The 19,311-nt window shown below is 42.3% G+C and overlaps 1 protein-coding gene across 3 annotated transcripts in view; it reads left to right on the forward strand.

Annotated features, from left to right (window-relative positions):
• The window catches only part of GRB14 (growth factor receptor bound protein 14), a 143,113-nt gene that overhangs the window by 49,373 nt on the left and 74,429 nt on the right, over positions 1-19,311 (forward strand). The window contains exon 1 of one of the 3 annotated variants that reach the window (XM_014599378.3): positions 3,246-3,461. The exons of the other annotated variants lie outside the window; for them this stretch is intronic. Within the exon in view, the coding sequence (XP_014454864.1) occupies positions 3,399-3,461 (63 nt within the window). The 5' untranslated portion in view covers positions 3,246-3,398. Of the gene's footprint in view, positions 1-3,245; positions 3,462-19,311 lie in introns of those variants that run through there. 3 annotated transcript variants of the gene reach the window in all.

The raw sequence follows: 19,311 nt of genomic DNA on the forward strand, positions 1-19,311 counted from the left end.
ATATCCCACAGTCCTTCCCTCCCCCTCACCCCCTTTAGCATCCTCTTCAGAACACAGCCTTCCATGTGTGTATGTGTGTTTTCAAAAAAAGATAATCGTCTGAATAAAGGCTTTTCAATCCATTATAAGTTCAAAAGCACACAAACTCTTTGGGAAGTAAGAAAACATCGTAGTAGATGTGGTTGGTACACCTACCTAGATAAAAAAATAAAAAAGTATAGCTAACTTCGTTGAGAGAAATAATCTTTTGCTTCACCTTGCATATATGTAGGACAAGGTTTTGCATCAGACAAGGAACTTCAGTACCCAAGGGTAAGATTAACATGGTTTGGGTTTTTTTTATTTTTTCCCAAAATAGCCATTGATGAAATGTACTGGGCTTGCTATTATTGTTTTTTCTTTCTATCATATTCAAGGGCAAGAGCTGTCATTGGTGTTTACAAATCCTGCAAATAATGGATAAGTAACTTATTGTCATGAGTAAAGTGATTGCAGAATCAGGCCCTAGAACCCCAGGTTTATCTCACAATTTACTGAAAAGTTTTTAAAGTTGTGTTGTGGAAGTTTGTGTCGGGGCAGGGGAGATGTTCCCATAGGAAATAAACATTCTTAATTGGAGTAAAAGGTGAAAAAAATAAACACTTAACATTATTGTTGCCATTCTATAAGCTCTGTAGTAGGGGAACAGGGTGTTTATGATAGGTGTTACAGAATTCAAAATAAAATTTGAACTACAGTATAAGCTTATATCCTCACAAAATTGTAAAGAATATTTTTACCTGGCTCTCAAGGTAAGCTGAGACATTCAAGTAAATGAGTTTGTGCCCACCTGGTCTTGTATAGGTGCTCCCTTGCCGCCTTGGAGTGTGCACCTGAGGTTGGCTGCAACATTTGTTCCTGTGGTCTTGGCGAGGTCTTGTGTTCTCCCCAATGGAAACCCTGAAACTTGCCTGCCATGAGTTGGGTCTTCCTTTCAGTGGTGGGGCTCCCTCTTGTAGCCCCTCATGGATTGGTTGCACTTCCTAGTGGCTATTCTTGGGGCTCCATCTCCCTACACCCCAGCCACATGCCAGCCCTTAAGATGGCCACTTGGTGGTTGATTGGCTTGCCCTCTAATGTTGCCTCCTGGGCCCTCCTTGTCTGCAGGGTCCCTAGTGATGTTGCCCTGTCCTAGGTCTCTTTGGGATGTTCAACTGTCCCTGTTGCTGTGCCTGATTTTCCTGGCTGCCTTGCTGCTCACAGTGCTGCCCCAGCCACTCCTGTTCCCTGAGCATCGCCCTTTGGCCCTAATCCTTTTTTTAGGGCACCTTAGGGTAATCCATAAAAGAGCAACTTAGCAAGGAAAGAAAAGGGGAGTGGGGTCTTAGCCTTCCCCACTCACAACTCCAACATCTGTGGCTCCATAGTCCCTCGATGCCATCCTCATCTCTTTAACTGTTCACGGGCCCCTCCAGTGGGTCCTCCCTTGGGTCCCTCAGTGGCTGCTGGTGCCATCCTTGCCCAGTACCGGAAGCACTCACAGCCTGCTCCCTGCAGTGCCTCTCCAGCTGTTTCCTCACCACCAGCTTTTATCTTTGCTGGGCGGCGTTCTTATGTGATGTATTCACCCGCACTACTTTTAGCCAGAGATAAAAGCGGCTGATGAACCGCATGGGTGTTCCGTCCTGGCATGGCTTGTCTCTTCTCTCCCTGGTAAAGGTAAGTTCACCCTGTCTTCAGGGTTTCCCTTGCTGGGATGGGCTGTCTCTACCCCAGGTCCTGCTGTGGGAGGGGGTCTCCCATCCCCTCGTTTCCATTCCCCTGGGACAGAGTTATATACCTCATATTTAGGAGACTGGATAATTACCAAGGATTTGGCATTTCTGTAGCCTCATTGCAAAATCAGCCAAGCATAAAACTGAACATTTATTTATGAGTCAGCAGAATTATTTTTCCTACATTTTTATGCTGCCATTATTAAGTTTTTAATGTCTTTATTCAAAGACTGTTATTTAAAATGAATGGGATAAAAAGTTAACTGTCTCCAAATTGGACCTCTCTGTGGATTTAACATCAACTTTTGGTAGGTATTTTCTTCCTTCCTGTCATAATCAAGGACAACAGAAAATTCAGGAAAATGTTTACTAGTAATTCCTGTTAGTTGACAATATTTTGTTATTTTGTGACAGCTGTAGATTTCAGCACAAACATATACCAGGTTACATTATTTGATTTTTAATTTGCTGTATTTTTTTTAATTTTTTTTTTACAAAGGAGTATTTGAGGCCCAGATCTGGGCCTAGTCTATCCAAACTTACAGGAATGTGCTTAAATCTACTTTACTTCTGGGCTTCATCACCATGGTCAGTACAAGAATAAATACATTGAATTCTGGCATCTAGCTTCACCCATATAGGTACCAGTGGCCTGTTGCACATAATTCGTAACTTAAAAAACTCTTGTACTGAGATTGTAGAACTGCTTCTACTCAACTCAGCAGAATTTATTTCTTTATTGTGGCCTGTAGTATTTTTTCCCTTACCCTATTCTGAGCATTAATGGCTATTTTCATCTTCCAATTATTCCAAGAAAAAATCACTATCAAGAAAGATAAGGTAGTTTTGGCATGGACTGCTGTGGAATTTGCCAAGTCAGCTCTGGACACTTCAAGGATATGTACACAGCTCATAAGGCATGTGCTAAATAATTTACTTATGCTAGTTTTTTTTAAAGACTGCAATAGTTGCATCACTGTTTGAATTTTATGAACTCTTGATATGAGCTATTGTTGTAGATTTACCTTATTATTCACACTCAAATAATATCTGAAATCCTTAAAAAAAAATCTATCTGATTTTACAGCTCTAATCACGTCTACTGAATAATCCACCTTGTTTTAAGTTTGAAGACAAACATATCTCAAATGAGCACATTTTGAAAAAATTGCAGATGTATAAATATTTTTTAGCTCATATAAATTGCACACTCTAATGAAAAGCCAGAATTACCAGCAAAGAAGGCAGAGAATTACACTGCTGCTTTCTTCAAGATTGAGGAGAAGAGGAGAGGTGGAGAGAGGAGACAATTCAGAGTGATTTAAATGCATGTTAATCTGGTTCTTTAAATATCTTAAACAAAAGTATCAGAATGTGTTTCCAAGGACAAAGGAAAAGTTTTCAAGCTCTTTGATTGGTTGGTTCCTAGTTAGCTCTATCCCAGAGTCACCCTTTATTGGCTTTGGGTAGGATTGGGATCATATAAACAGGATGACATTTATTGCATTCTTAGCTGTTTCTTTTCACTGACTCTAAGGTATTTGGGTCTGAGAACTGAAGCTTCAGGGAATCCTGCCAAGGACTTGCTTTATTTCATGTATGACCTGAACGCAGGTTGTTAATCTAGTTCTGTGAAGAGCAGACATGAACTTGTATGCAAGAAGGGTAACCTTGCCTACAGTTACTCCAATAGTTCTGCAAAAGAGGGTAGGGCAGTTATTAAATCTTATAACATTCGCTGTTGTGCATGTGTGTCTGTGTGTGTGTGTGTTTTTGGGGGGGGGGAAGGGTTGCTGTAGTTGAAAAATGTACGCACGCAATGTATTAAAAACATTGAATGTAGTCATGGTAAGAACATAGTAAGTTCCTGAGTTAAATAAGAAAATGTTAATTTAAATACTGTATTCTTTAAAATTTATGAAGTGTGTTTATTTCTTCTATTGGACTTGAATGTTAGACTGTTCATCATATATAGCTTCTTTTGTGGTTATAGTATTGTACCTTACAGGACAGGAAACTGTATTTATAAAATATTTCAGCCTGCGTAACCAAAAAGAAAGTGTCATAATTCTGTTTCTCAGTATTACAGCAAAGATTTGTGAAAGGTTTTATTTTATTTTTTAATGAGCCTAATCCTGAGCAGTGCTTATTGAAGTAAACCGGAAGACTTCCACAGGTTTTGTCTCAAGATCTGTTTTTACACTTTTGCTAACTTTTTGGCTAATATTTGAATTTGTTGAGGAGTGGTACACATTCAGTCTTCAGGGTATTGGCGTAATAAGCTTTGCCTTTTATGATATTTTCCCATAGCCTTTTTAAAATGTAAAATTATTCTTTGCCAGAACTTAATGTAAGGGTTTAACTTTTAAAGATAGTCACAATACAGAATTATCTAGTTTTTATTATGCAGTGGAACATAGGTAGAGTTACACTAGCAAATCCTATGGTGTGTGGATGAGTGGACATTTAAAAATCCAGGGTGAAGGATGGAGCAGCAATTTTTATTTATTTATTTTTTTCCTTTAATAGAGAAACAGTCATTTATATAAACAATATGTAGACAGCTTATTGGTTTGAAAACTATTGTGACTTGAAAAAATCTTGACAAGTTTCCTGAAATATGTTGAATTTTTCTTAATACGGTCTATGTTACTCAAAGGTTTTTGAAGGCATTGTGGTACCTATGAAAAATGAAATTACAGCTATGGTATTAAACAGCTTTCAAGATCCTATTTACACAAAAGGCACAGATCCCATGAGTCAAATATACCATATAAGCATATAGCTCTTCTTTATTCAAGGAGCAGTTCTAAATTTCATCATAGTACATTAGGAGAATCCTAGGATTTCTAAGTTGAACCTTTTGTTAACAAGGCTGCTTATGCAACTTCAATATGTCTTATGTACTATGCATTATGATATTATACTATTTAAATTATTTGCATTATATGTCTGCTATAATATTTATCCCTGTATAAAACTTAGACGTGTAATGTACTACAATGTCTTTGTTCTTGTGGCGTTAAACAGTTTATCCTAATAATTGAGCATCTCATCTGCCTGTCTACAGGAATCTTTTCCCCTCAGATCTTGGGTTCTTCTCTGAAAAGGTTCATTTGCACTTTGTAGTATGCATCTTATTTTTAGTCTTCTACATTTTATGTTCATCCTTTCCTGTGTGCATCTTAGGAAGAATCTTGCCTTCAAAATTATCTAGCTATAAAGTTTAGTGCCTATGAGGCTTCACTGTATATTGTTTTATGTTTAGTCAGTGCAGACACTTGATATGTTTGCTATGGAGTAAATTACTCTGTAGTAAAAGGGGAGTGGGTGCATGATGTACATCTTTATGTTGGTCTAGGTCACTCCACTCCATGGTAAAATTACTTCAGAAAGTGAGGGTACAGCGGTGTACCAGTTGCACGTCTGCTTCTTTAGTTAGTTCATTCAATGGTTCTTTTGGCTCAGTTAAAACTGCCCCCCCCTCCCCGGTGTACTAGCAACCACTGTAGTGCTAATTACAGACATTCAAAAAGCCTGAGTCTGAATTGATTAAGTCTTTTGCAGGTTAGTCTAAACTGCGTAGATTGAACTGAGAAGCAAGTGAATAGACATTCACTTTTGATTCCAGAAATGCAGTCATATGCCTGCAGTGGCACAGACCACAAGGGTGCTACAGGGTGCTACAGCAAGCCCTCCCTTCCCTTTGGCAATAGCAGGAAAGCTGGAGGGAACCTGGCAGAGATGCCTTCCAGGTCTTTCCCCCCTCACTGCTCGAGCTGAACATGGCCAGGCCCCCAGAGGCCACTGAGTCTGACTGGGGAGGAGTTTAATCCCGCATGGTTCCCAGCCAGGGTGTACCTGGAGAGAGGGGGGGTAAGCAGCCCCTGGTAGGCTTTTTCCCACTGGCTTCTTGAGCAGCAGGGGTGTGGTCAGATGCCAGCCTGGACCAGAGGTGGGACCCCGCCTCCCACCAGCATGGGACCCCAGCTGGGGTCTGTTTGGCAGGGGCATAGCAGCCCCTGCTGGGCTTCCCCCCACTCCCCCCCAGGTTGCCACTCGAGCAGCAAAGGCATGACCGCGTGCCGGCCCAGGCTGGCCCCCTGAGGCGAAGGGGAGGAGGGATCCCCCTCTCCCCTTCACTTCAGGGAGCTGGCCCAGGGCTGGTGTATGGCCATATCCCAGCTGCTCGAGTGGCAAGTAGTGGGGAAAAGCCTGGCAGGGGCTGCTACACCCCAGCCAGGCAGACCCGAACTGGAGTCCGAGGTGCGGACTGTGGGTTTCCCTGCAGCCAGGAGCTGGGTGGACCATACTGTGACATTCTCTCTGCCCAGCAGGCCAGCTGAGAAGGAAGTGGGGAAGAAAAACAGCAGCCTTCTTCCCCTCCCTCTCCCACCCCCATTGGAGACCCCTGCTGTGTTCTGGGAATGACAGAGTATGGCTCCTGGCATCAGTGCTTTGCTGAAGCCAGCCTGGAGGGGGTCAGAGCATTGGGGCTGCCCAATGCCTCCTGGGCAAAGCTGCAGCCTGACACCTCTTCCACGACTCTGCTGGGGAGCCAGGCCTGCCCCAAGCTCCCTGTGGGTGTCGAGCGAGTCCTCCCCCTTGCATGGCTGGAGCCATCCTGTGATGCCCATCAGCCCTGTCTGGCACAGCCTCTGTGGCTCCCAGTCCACTCCACCCACAAGACTGTGGCAGGGCTGCAGCATGGCTGACACTGGAGGAGGGATGGGGCTTTCATCCCAGGCTGCAGCTCCCCTGACCCAGACTGTCCTGTAGTGTGGGGCTCCTCAGTGGTGGTGGCCTGCAGCCTGGCAGGTCCTGTGGGGCAGCTGATGAGGGCGTGTGGGGGGTGGGAATGCCCAGTGGAGGGGCAAAACTGGCAGTGGTGTCTTTACTCCCCTGGCCCAGCTGGAAGCAGCAGGGGAAGGGGTGAGTCAGGAGAATCCACCCTGCTCCTGGCTGCCGCAGATGGAGAAGTCCCTGATAGCAGCTGGGGGCGGGGCCCGCCCTGCTCCATGGAGGCAGAGAGCACGGGGTTGGAAAGCATGCTGGGCTGCTGGGGAACTAATTTAACTTAAACCAGGAAGGGATGTGGGACAGAAGTTCCATAAACCGCTTTGACCCAAATCAGTTAAGTCTGGGTGTGTGTAGATGAAACGGGGGCCCTAAATTGAAGTGGTGAATTTAAAAAAAACACTGCTTCAACTTAGGGCTAATTAAACCCCCATGTCGTGCACACACCCCACTGACTTACCTGCCTCTGACAGGGAGGGGATGGTGAGCTGCTGGTGGGCAGAGTGGTCCCTGGGCTGCGGGTGCAGCTGGTGCTTCCCTCCACAGTAGCTGCAGCCCCTCCCCAGGCTGCACCCACCCGTAGACACCTGGCTCTGGTGGTCCCAGGGGGCACCGCAGCTGCGGAGGGAAGAACCAGGCCCCTGTGCAGCTCAGGCAAGCACCCGGAGCAGGGGAAGATCAGGCTCGTTGCTTTTCCAGGCTGCTGTCAGGCTACTACACAGTCAATTGGGTCACTAACTGGCTGGAGGGTCACACCCAGAAAGGGGTGGATGGGTCTTATTCAACCTGGAGGGATGTGGGCAGTGGGGTCACCCAGGGCTCGGTCCTCGGGCCTGCACTGTTTAACATCTTCATTAGAGACTTGGATGAGGGGGTGAAAAGCACCCTGTTCAAATTCACAGATGACACTAAGATGTGGGGGAAGTGGGCACGCTAGAAGGGAGGAATAGGCTACAATCAGACCTAGACAGGTTACAGGGGTGGGCGGATGAGAACAGGATGCGTTTCAACACTGAAAAGTACAGGGTACTCCACCTGGGGGGGGGAAGAACCAACAGCATACCTACAGGCTGGTGGAACTCCCTTCTTGTCAGCCCCAGTTGGAGTACTGCATCCAGTTCTGGGCGCTGCACTTCAGGAGGGATGTGGACAACATGGAGAGGGTCCAGAGGAGGGCCATTCCCATGATCAGGGGGCAGCAGGGCAAGCCCTACGAGGAGAGGTTAAGGGACCTGAACCTGTTCAGCATTCACAGGAGAAGGCTGAGGGGGGGATCTAGTGGCTGTTTACAAACTAGTCAGAGGGGACCAGCAGGCATTGGGGGAGTCCCTGTTCCCCTGAGCACTACCAGGAATGACTAGAAATAATGGTCACAAACTGGCAGAGGGTAGATTCAGACTAGACATCAGGAGGCGTTACTTCACTGTCAGGGTGGCTAGGATCTGGAACCAACTTCCAAGAGTAGGTGTTGGCTCCTACCCTGGGGGTCTTCAAAAGGAGGCTAGATGAACACCTTGCCGGGGTTGTTTGACCCCAGTACTCTTTCCTGCCATGGCAGGGGTCGGACTTGATGATCTACTCAGGCCCCTTCTGACCCTACAAACTATGAAACTACCTGCAGGGATTCCTGCAGACCCACAAAGGTGTACGGAGCCCGGTGCTTCACTCCACAGCTGTAGGGCAGCAAACTAAAACTCCTCAAAGGAGTTAGTTTGCTGTGCCCCAAGTCATTTTAAGTGCATTATGCCACCAAATTTCCTACAGCGGCTGGTATTAATGCACAGTACCGCACCAAGGCGTGCAAACACCAACACCATTAAAGTGGTGCAAAAGCATTTATACAGCTTTAAAGTGTTGTGCACACATGCCTCTCATTTAATATACATACAGCCTCTGATACTACATTCAACAAGGTTTATCTTATACCAGTTTTGGCCATTTTGAAACTGGTTTATGTGCCCTGAATGTATGTGCTGTTACAGGTTTTTAAACGGTTTCTGATCACTTAAACCAGTTTATCTGTAACTTCTGTCCTTAGCCTAGGAAGCAAGTTTAGCAGAACTCATCTAGTGTCCATACCTTGCTGTGGAGCAAAATGCTGCATAAATGACTGTAGTAAGCACATAAGGTATCTGCATCCTATTGTATATTTTGTACTTGTACTTATGGACTCTTTGCATTCTGTGCTATACACAATGGTAGTGGGGAAGGGTGCAGAGGTGGATCCAGAGAAAGTACAGTGGCATGGCTGCACCCCCCTTTCTGACTAAGTGGCAGGAGCAGAAGCTGGGGACATTTTTAAGTTTCTGAAGATGGTAACAATCCTGCCTCCCCCCCCCCCATCCCCCCTCCCTTTTGTGTCCAGAGGCATGTCCCTTACCTACCCTGTCTTCTCTCTTCCCATCCACTCCCCACCCCCACCTCCTTCTGCTACTGTCCTGGAGACAGGAAGAGCTCCTGTCCTGCTCCAGCCCAGCATGATGGCAGTGGTAGTGGTGGCAGGCAAGTAGGATCCCCATTCCTTCTTAGTCTCCGCTGCAGGTGTTACCCACTAGCTTGAAGCATGCACAGGTAGGGGGAGCCTACCTGCTGCTGTCCTAGGTTGAGCCCAGCCCCCATACAGCCCAGCTGGGGCAGCTCTGGAGCCCCCAGGATTTTAGGGACAACAGTAGCAGATGGGGGAAGGAAAGGGAGGGGAGGGGGACTTGCTTCTGAGGAGGGAGGGGAAAGGGAAGAGTTCTTATATGCTCTGAAAATTCAGCAAAGTCTGCTGCCCCTGTGCTGCTGTCTGCCCACCCCAGTGGGGAAGATGCTGGGGGTGGAGGGGCGTGGGGGCTGCTGCCAACCCTGAAGTACTGGTAGCTACTTCTGTACCCAACTTCATAAAATTCTGGATCGTCTTCTGGAAGGATGCATATATAACTCTGGAAATGTCCTGACTTTTGAATGCTTTACTGAGTAGTCTTGATGTTTTCTTAGTCTCCTTTGTGTTTCACAAAGAAAAATAATTTTGTACCATGTATTTTATTTTGTATTCATATTTTATTTTATTCTGTTCTTTGAGGCTAATACCACTTGCACTCAGTACTATGAACCTCCCAAAGCACATCTGAAAGAAGCCATTCTTCTAAGGAGCCTTTTTAGCATCAACTTTATATTCTTTGTAGATACTTAGTGAGGGAAATACAGTACCTTGCATAACTTTGCTGATTTTTTTCCCCCCCACCATAAGGCTAAATAATATATGTATCCATACTTTCTACAGTCTTGCTTTTCTGTATGCTCTACAAGCTCATTTAAAAAAAATCCTCTGTGTGCATGTGCGTACAGAATGTAATACACTGTAGTAGATTTTGTGCTGGAAAAGTACTGAGGCATTTGTCCTTGATAGAGGCTAAACCATGCTAAATTTAGACTTTGTTTCAGTTTGCATTGCTTTTGTCTGTACTTCCTTCTGTGTGGATGCCCTCCCAGCCAAGATGTCCAGAAGGTCTCAGCCACTTCTATAGCACCATCTTTCCTGCCTCCTGACCCAAAGCCATCACAGTGAAGGAAGGGAGGCTAAGAAAGCTGAATGCAGGAGTGCTTCCAAAACAACCAAGCTGGGATATATAACGTTCTCCCTCCTTGTGGACATTAGACAAATATAAACACAACCATAAGCTCTGTTTTTGTTTTGTTTTACATAGTACCCTGCCCAAACCAATTATTCTGGGAGATACCGATGTCAGGAAGAATCTCTGGTAAAGTAGCTCCAGCAGAACCAGGAAGAGGAGAATGGAGGATCAGGATGGGGAAGGTGATGTTGTGGGGCAGGAAGGGGGGGAAGGAAGAGAGAGAGAGGGGATAACTCTAGTTGGCTTGGTATCCTCCAGGTTTAAGGGTCAGTGCTGCAGCAAGCAAAACCTAGCTCCCACTTCCATTCTGAGAGAAGTATGTTATTCCCATCCTCAGAGCTTTATTTCAGGAAGAAAGACTCGAGATATTTAAAGCAATCTAGTAGAAGAAGTTGGGAATAACATTTATAACGGGGAAGATGCATATTCACTTTTTTCTTTTTATTCTTTTTGTGCTTAAAACCTGTTAAAATATTCCCCTTTCATTCTTTTGTAGTATATTTATGGTAAGTAAAATACATACATTGTACCATACAAAACACTACATAGACATCCTGATCTTATGGAAACCAAGGGCAGCAGTCCTCATTTTCTTAAATTAGAGCAACTTCAAGCCCTTACTATTTGAAACAGCATGTCATTCAGTATTATTTCTTTAGAGGAATGGATGCAAGCAATGAAGTTTTTTGTTTTCTGAAAAAGTGGTTCCACAAAATTCAACAAGTATATTCAATCTTGGATATTAATTGCATCCTTTGCGTAACTGAATACAAAGCTAAGCTAAATCTGGAAAACTGGTGTAAGCATGAAATCTTATGTCAGAACTACATAATAATTAGGAATAGATTTTATGAGACTCTTGGAGAAAAGCAAGTGTGAACTGAGCTTTATATACTCGTTAAAAACAAATTGTATTAGTTCAACACAACATTGAAGGAGTTATGGCATCCCTTTGCATCTACCTATTAACATCATATACATAAAAATGGAACAGGGCTAGAGCTGATGAATTCATTGGCATGTTGCAGTAGTTATGATCACTACATAATGAATCCTAAATTGTACACCATTAAAAAGCTTTGAATATAAATATAGTATGAATGGCATCTGTATCCTGGCTGTTGATTTTATAAAGATATTATTTAATTTCTCTTTCAAATGGACAGAGTCCTTGATTATGAAATAAGTAATTGTTTAGATTGCTCAAGCCTAACCTAGTATGTAGTATACAGATTTCTTCATGTACCTGTAACACACCTATTTTCTGGCCTGCAACTGTCATTTTACTTTGGTCCTAATTCTTTCTACAAAAATGGTGACTTAAGACGAGCCTTATTGGGAGGTAGTAAGGTATACATCTATTTGCTAGGCTGAGAACATGAAAGTTATTTTTCAATTTGCTTTCATGTCCCCAAAGTTGAAAAGTATTAACCTAAGAACTCTACATAAGTGTTCTGACAGTGTAATGCAAATGGGTTCTGTAAATGGATACCTTTATAAACTAGCTGGCTAGGGACAAAAGTTTCACATGTAAGGGCAATTGCAAAATGAGTTATTCATACATGCCACCCTACCCATTACCTCTGTACCAGAACACTGCATGGATTTAAATAGTAATACCCCAGTATTGTGTCTTAGGTAACTCCATTGCAAATTCTGTGACTGGGTGCAGGAAAAGAGGCAATTCCAAATTGTGCTGTTTGTCTTTCTTGCTCCAAATGAAGAGGTACTGGAGCAGCCCATAAAAAAAATTTCTATAACAAGAATATGCTAGCCACTGTGAAGGATACAGCAATGGTTAATAATGGGTTACTGCCAAGTGCTGCATAAACTTTGCCCTGCTTATGATTTTCATATAAATGGAGTCATGGTGCTTCCTGCCCTGGAGAAGAATTGGAACAATAAACCTGTTAAATAGTACTAGTTAGTTGAGAAAGTTCTAGAAAGGAACTTTATCCAGGAATAATATGACTACTGCTGCTGTACCAGGAGAATTGGGGCAACTGGTGGGATTTTATTTGGGATCTGGTGATTATTGCTGACCACTGTACAGTAGTTAGAAAAGGACACACTAGGACTCCAGAGCTGAACACCTGCCATCCTAATGTGTGTGCACTTATTAGGCCAGTGTTAGGGTAGGAAGACAGTAAACTTGACAGTCCATATGGGTTGTGCTCTGTAATTAAAAAAAAAAAAAAAATGTGGGCAGTGAAATTTCATTCACCAGCAGGGAAAATTTAAAAGAAAATGGGAGCAAAGGCATAGTATTTAATAGCTAGACCATTGATGTGAAAGTTAAGAGACCTAGGTTTTATTTCTGCCCTTGCTGCTAACCTTGTGTAACCACTTTTCAACAGCTCCTGTTCCCTTTCTGCCCCTTATCTGCAAAATCTATTGATATTGGGACACTTCTACTGTGCGTTGGTATGTAACACTTGGCAGAGTGGTGTCCTAATATCATTTAAGGCCTTTGTGATGAAGTAAGTAGTAAGGTAAACTACAAAACAGTCAGTAATAAGGTACAGGAGAAAAATGTGGTAAAAGGTCAGGGGCAGATACGTATGTCAAGTACATCCACATTAATGTTGGCCACTATGAGTATTATAGGAATTGCTGCACTTCTGGCCTGCCATGGTCCTGGAAATTCTGACTCTGGCTCTAGTGCAGAATCCTGAAAAACTATTGTTCAGAAAACAGCAATTATGAAATAGTTTTGGGAACTGACCTCACAGCCAGCTAGCGTGCATATAAGCCTTCTAGCTTTAGTTTGGTTCAAGTAGTACCATTTTGTCCTTGTTATACTGCCGTCTAGTCTATCATAATATGGTAGGTGTTTTTGAAATGTGTGTCAGTGTCTTACTTGGAATATAAGCTTTCTGGGGAAAACTCTCTACACATTGCAATGCAAAATGCCTAGAGAACTGTACAGGTGAGACTTTGAATACTTCCTCTCTCTTCCAAACTCTCTTTTTGCATTATGGTCACTGCTTTTGCTTGTCATTCTCATGCACTGGCTGTTGCTTGTCATGCTCATTTGAAAAGCAGATGCAACTGGTCTTAGCTGGAAGGCATCTGCGATTGAATTTTAAATTCTTTTAAGTCTTTTTAATGTGCCACGGTCTACAGATTTCTAACTGTGTATGTGATTCCAAAACTTGAATGAGCACGTTGAATTTTCCATTGCACATGGAAGCGATAATTTAGGCTATGCTGTGTAATATAAAAAAAGGAATGAGCATAAGTATGAAAGAACTTGAAGATAAGGACAAGAAGCTTGTTTTTGATACGGTGAAAGACAGGCTGGGGTAGACTATAAGGTTTCGGCAATAGTATTGTTACGGTCAGAAGAATGATTGAGGAATTTGTTTTAGTAATGGATGTGGGCTTTTTTATACTTATTGGAAATGGTTATTGAGGTTTATCATTAAATCAGGTGGTAGTAATAACTAAGACAGATGATAATCAGGAGGACAATTCAGGATTTTAAACTATAGCTCAGATCCTAGAGATGACTACTAGAAGCAAGTACCAAGATTTGCATGTTGTAAGCCTGAGTGACAAAGAGTAGGATTAAAGAGTGTTTGGGAGGCAGGAGAGTACAATTTTATCAACGTTTAAATTTAAAGATGAAAGGGAGACATTTAATATGATATTCCAAAGAGACCACTTATGATTATAGGATTGACTAGCTGAAGTACCTGTTCTTTGCCTGGGTTGTTATTTTTGTAATTGCAGTGTTTGTTTATTTTCAAAGAACTTAGTACAACATATTAGATCAAAAATATTGTTTATTTTTAAAGAACATAGTATAACGTATTTGTTGTAAAGAACATAGTATGATGTATTTGTTGCAGGCACTAAGGTGTGCCTGCTCCTTTAAGGGCAGATGCAGCCTGGCTAGAGAGCCCTGTGAGCAAGACAGAGCCCCACAGCTGCAGGTCGCTGTGTCAGCAGGCCTATGAGGGAATTAGCTGGCACCTGCACCTGGTCAGCTGATCGAGCAGGCCAATGAGGGAATTAGCTGGCACCTGCACACGGTCAGCTGACCAGAAGGAGGAAGGGCCCTGGGCACATATAAGCCCCAGGGCTGGGATTGGCAGAGGTTAATTCTGTGGCAGTCACCAGGAAAAAAGCTCCTCCACAAAGTAACTATGTAGAGACTTTGGTTGCTTGATTTGCTGCCTGTAAGACTAGTAGGGGTCTAGGAGCTCATAAGGTCCCTAGGGCTAGGAGGCACACAATACTTGGGGAGAAGCTTGTCTTCTTAAAGGGACAGAGTGGGGCCCCCATTGTTATTGTTATGTTATAGCCCAGGGGCTTATGTTTATGTTGTAATTTGCACTGGTGATTTAGGGATGAGGCTATAAGGGGGTGTAGAGGTCTCATTAGTGTCTAGAAGGGGGGTGCATATTTGTGTAGACCCCAGCACCAGAGGGGCACAGCTGCAGGGGCTGGAGAGCTAAGCGGCAGAAAAGCGCAGCTGCAGGGGAAGCCAGAGAAGCCAGTGATGAGAAGAGATTAAAGCTAGTGCCTCAAAGCCAAACCTAACACAGTGGGTCTAGGCTAGAAAGGCCTAGCTACGTAACGGGGTGGAGGCCGATTTAGGCTGAGACCCCAACAGAGGGAACAATATTCGTATATCATCCACGAGACATGGGGCATGGCAAAGGGGAGGTTTTGGAGCTATGCATTTAGCCCATAAGGCCTAAGGTGTCCCGTGAGGCACTGACTTAGAGTGGGACCCAGCACGGGGTACAAGAATCTTCAGACTCTAGTGGGGTTCAACAGGACTGTGACCACACAAACTTGTGGGCAGCCTCCCTAATTATTATCTTTACCAACAAGATGTGGCAGGTGAGATTAGAAGGTGAACCAGGGCGAAGTTGGTACAGTCACAGAGCCCTAGGGGCATCACGGCCATCCTTGGAGACCCTGTACTTTGGCAATATTTAACATTTAACGTGGATCATAAAAAAGGCAAGCATCAATATAGTAATGACAATTGAACTGAATGCACTGCATCCAAAATGTGGTGGTACCAGTTTGTTATTTGAGAAGCGAAGCAGTCCCAGTCAATGGAAACCCCAAAAAGGATCAAGTGAAAAATAACCCACTTATAATTTTCTTCTGATGGTATTCAGTGATTTTCAAAGGTTTAGAGTAGATAGGACCAGTCATTCTCCAGTTATAAGTGAACATACATGCATACACGCTTCATATTCTAGATATAGATAGATAGATAGATATAGATATATTAATTGGTGAGAGGCAAGTTCATAGCCTTGCTGCAGGGATGGCCATACTTTGGGCAAGGAGAGAAATTGCTTGACATGCATGTAAAAATTCTTTAAAAAATTATTTCTTTTTACAAATAGCAGTGCTTATTATACTTATTTCAGAAATGTAATTGTTTGAGAGGTATACAAGCCCCACACTGGCTAGAAAAAGGCTTATAAGCTTTTGGAGGTTCATTCATACTGTACTTGCAATTAAAAGTTCAGTTGATCAGGAAGCTGAACAGCCTTCTGTTTCTCTTCCTGTGTGAGAGATGTGTTAGATTCTCCTTGAGGGAAGGAAGTCCTGGTGCAGGATTGTTGTTTAATTTCTCCCCAGGACTTACTGTGAAATCCTGTTGCTGGTGATTTCCTATCTGACTATGGTTAAATAACTGCTTTTACTTGAAGCCAGCTGAGGACCTTAAGGGAGAACGCTATGATAGCCAAAATTACCTAGTCATATTAACCATTTAAAAGCAGTAATTATAAAACAAAAATGCATTTGATAGTAGGAAAGGATACTGTGTTTTTCCTTCAATCTTCTAACATTCATTGAAATGATTAAACTTTTTTTTTTTAATTGGCTCTATTAAACTCAGTCTCTTTTTCTAACATGTATGTCAAGTGTTTTTCTTGGGCGTCTAATATTCGGTTTTGCCGTTCCACGCTTTGCACGCAGGGCATTACAGTTTCCATAGTTTTTCACATTATTTTAGTTATGCAATTCTTGATGGTTTTATAGCATGAACACAAAATGCTACATAGCTGTCATGAAGTGTGTGTGCACGCGCGTGCACATGCACTCATGTGAGAGGGAGGGAAGCATGTGAGGTCATCAATGAGTCAGTTTTTTGCAAACCTTGAAATCTCAATGGTTAATACATTTATTCTTTACTACTCTACCATCTGTAGTTTGACGAGGTTTAATGGCACAATTAATGTTGCACTCCAACCCCTGTCCCTATTCAATTCTTGAACAGACCTTTGATATATTTTTTTTTTTCAGTTTCCTCTTGACTTTTTCTTTGAACATCTAACATTCTTCACAGAGTAACCAAGGAAATTGGCAGTGTTTAGTGCCCTTCTCTACTCATAATCCTTTTCTTATGGCAGGAATCCTTTTGAAAAAAAAGCTGATTTCTCATCAATTGAGAAAAGTGCTTGGCCGTTTCCTAGCCCTGGTACTTTAGTCTTCTCTTGAATAAATTAGGTTTCCAATAAGTCAGAGCTTGACCTTCAGACTGTGTTATCTAGCCTTGAAATGTAGCAAGAGGCACTGCTTAATAGTTATTTCTACTGGGAGTAAATCTTTTACTGAAAATACTTTATGATTTTGCCTAGCTAAAGGGGTAAGTGCAGTATACAAATTTCACATAAGAGATTGTTTATACGCCTTCTATGCTAAAAGTAATATGTTCCTATTTCTAACATCTTATGTGCAGCTTATAAATTACTTCAATACATTAACAAGTAACTGGAAAATTACGATAAACTAACTCTAAGGTTTGAATAGAAGTAATTCTTTAATAATCTAATAATGGATGATACAGGGAAGGCTGAAGCATTTAATAACTTTTTTGCTTCTTCCTTTCTCACTATGAGTGTGGTTAAGCACGGGAACAAATTTACCTGGAGAGGTGGTGGAATCTATTCTTGCAAGTTTTTAAGAGCAGGTTAGATGTATGGTTTAGACAGGGATGATTTTGCTTTGAGTAGGGTCTTGGACTAGATGACTTCCCTACCAATTCTACTTTATTTCCAAGTTTCTTTGGATGTGACCTGCCTAGGCAGCTACCTCTAGACATTTACTACAAAATTCTCTATTTCTGGGCACCTCCATTCTTACAGCCATAGCTTAATTCCTAATTGAACTGTGCTGTACCCTCCTCCTCCTCCCTTCTAATGCCATGACTGTTCTTTAGTTTCAGTCTGAATGCCCTCCAGTATGGGATTTACTAAAACAGCTTTCTCCAAGTTTGTAAAGGCCAAATCCCAGGCTGTGTACCTGATCCTTTCTCTCTTTTTGACCACCATGCACCTCTTGGAATAATTAATCTTTTTTTTTTCTTTATTCTTGTGTAGATGCACATCTTTCTGTGTCTTTAGGCCTATAACTCTCATGTCTCTTCCACTCATTACTTTTTCTGTTTAACTACTGTATTTCATTCTCTCTCTCTCTCTGCCTTCCTCTTTACTTAGACCATTTTGTCTACCCTTGTCATGAAAATATATCACTTGAGGATCATCTCTGACTCTCTAGTTCTTGCCCTGCACATTCATGCTGTCTTCAAAGCATCTTGCTTCTTCCATAAAAATTCTGAAATTTTAACTTTTTTCTTTTGAAACCACTAAAATTCATATTTTAGGTCCTCATCTTATGGCTTGATCACAAAATATATTTTCTCTGGTCTCCTTGACACCCACATTACTCCCACTCCATTTCATTCTAGGTTCAGCTTGCTTGTCTGGTGCCCTCAGAATGTCCTTTCCTCTTTCAAATAGTCTGCGACTCCCCACCTCTTTTTGCTGCATGGAATTATTAAATTGTCCTCTTTCAAGGCCCTTCGCTACTCTACCCATCTCTGCTGCTCACTTATTACTCAACCCTACCTATGACCCCAAATACTTCTTTCTACATACTGCCATAAACACTGTCATGCTTTCTCTACCTTTGGCAGGGAATTCCTTCCCTGCTTTTTAAGAGATTAACTAAGACCTGATGGCTTGGCTGAGTGACAGTGAAGGATAACTGCTTCTATTTTTATCAGGTTAAGAACATCAACTTGACCTAGAACCATCCAATTATCTATATTGTCTACCTAAGTACATGATATTACACAGAATCATAGGGTTGGAAGGGACCTCAAGTGTCATGTAGTTCAACCCCATGCACAAATACAGGATGCACTATTCATACTATCCAGACAAACGCTTATGCAGCCTCTACAAACAAGAATCCTTCTTCTCCTTCCTCTTCCATTGTTTTGTTATAATCATTCGTGTTTTGCTTCAAGTTAGTGCGTAATATTTTCAAGTCAGTGAGTACCTTTCTGGATATTTTTTTTTGTTTTTTTTTAAACTACAGCATTGAGCTCAATAGGACCTGTAGACATGACCACAATGCAAATAACTTTTTCTTGGGTGGAATATGATTTGTACAAGGTCAGGGGAAAAAAATCTCCCAACACAATGTTCCGTGATGACAGTCTGAATCTATGATAACTTAAAACTGAGTAGTTTGTTGTGAATTTTTAAATTTCCTTGTATCATTTAAGAAAGTTCTGTCTACATATTGCACTTCTTTCTAAAGGAAGTGGTGATGGTAAACTTTGCTAAGTATACATATTTATTTTAGTATTTCTCACTGTCTGCTTAAAAAGAATTTCTGACTTGCTGACTTCTCCATGATGGAGGGACATTCTGTAAATAAACATGTAATCAATGGAAGGCAAAGGAACAGGTCTTCTTGAAGATTTTTCTAACTTGGGTAGACTCATTTATTCTGTTGCTGATTAGTTCTTTTTGGGATTTTGGATTTTTTGGGTTCACAACACAGTATTGTACATTAAACAAAATGGATAAAACTGGAAAATAAGTAAGCAGATAGCTAGAGATGGACTGTTCTCTCAGATTGCACTTGCTCCGAACAGTTCCAAGTGTCTGCCAACTGACAAACTGTGTTGGTAGTCAACAGCAACTGTTATTAACTCTGGTAAAATAAGCTCTATAGACTTTATCACAGCTGCTCTGGAACATCTCTGTTTCTGCTCCAGAAATTCAACAAAGGAGGCATTAAAACTGTGTGTCATCTTTATCTGAAATCTAAAGATTTTTCAGACCGTAACTTCCCCTTTCCTTCTGCAGTGA

The sequence above is a fragment of the Alligator mississippiensis genome, chromosome 4 (genome assembly GCF_030867095.1).
Source record: "Alligator mississippiensis isolate rAllMis1 chromosome 4, rAllMis1, whole genome shotgun sequence".
Classification (NCBI taxonomy): Eukaryota; Metazoa; Chordata; order Crocodylia; family Alligatoridae; genus Alligator; species Alligator mississippiensis.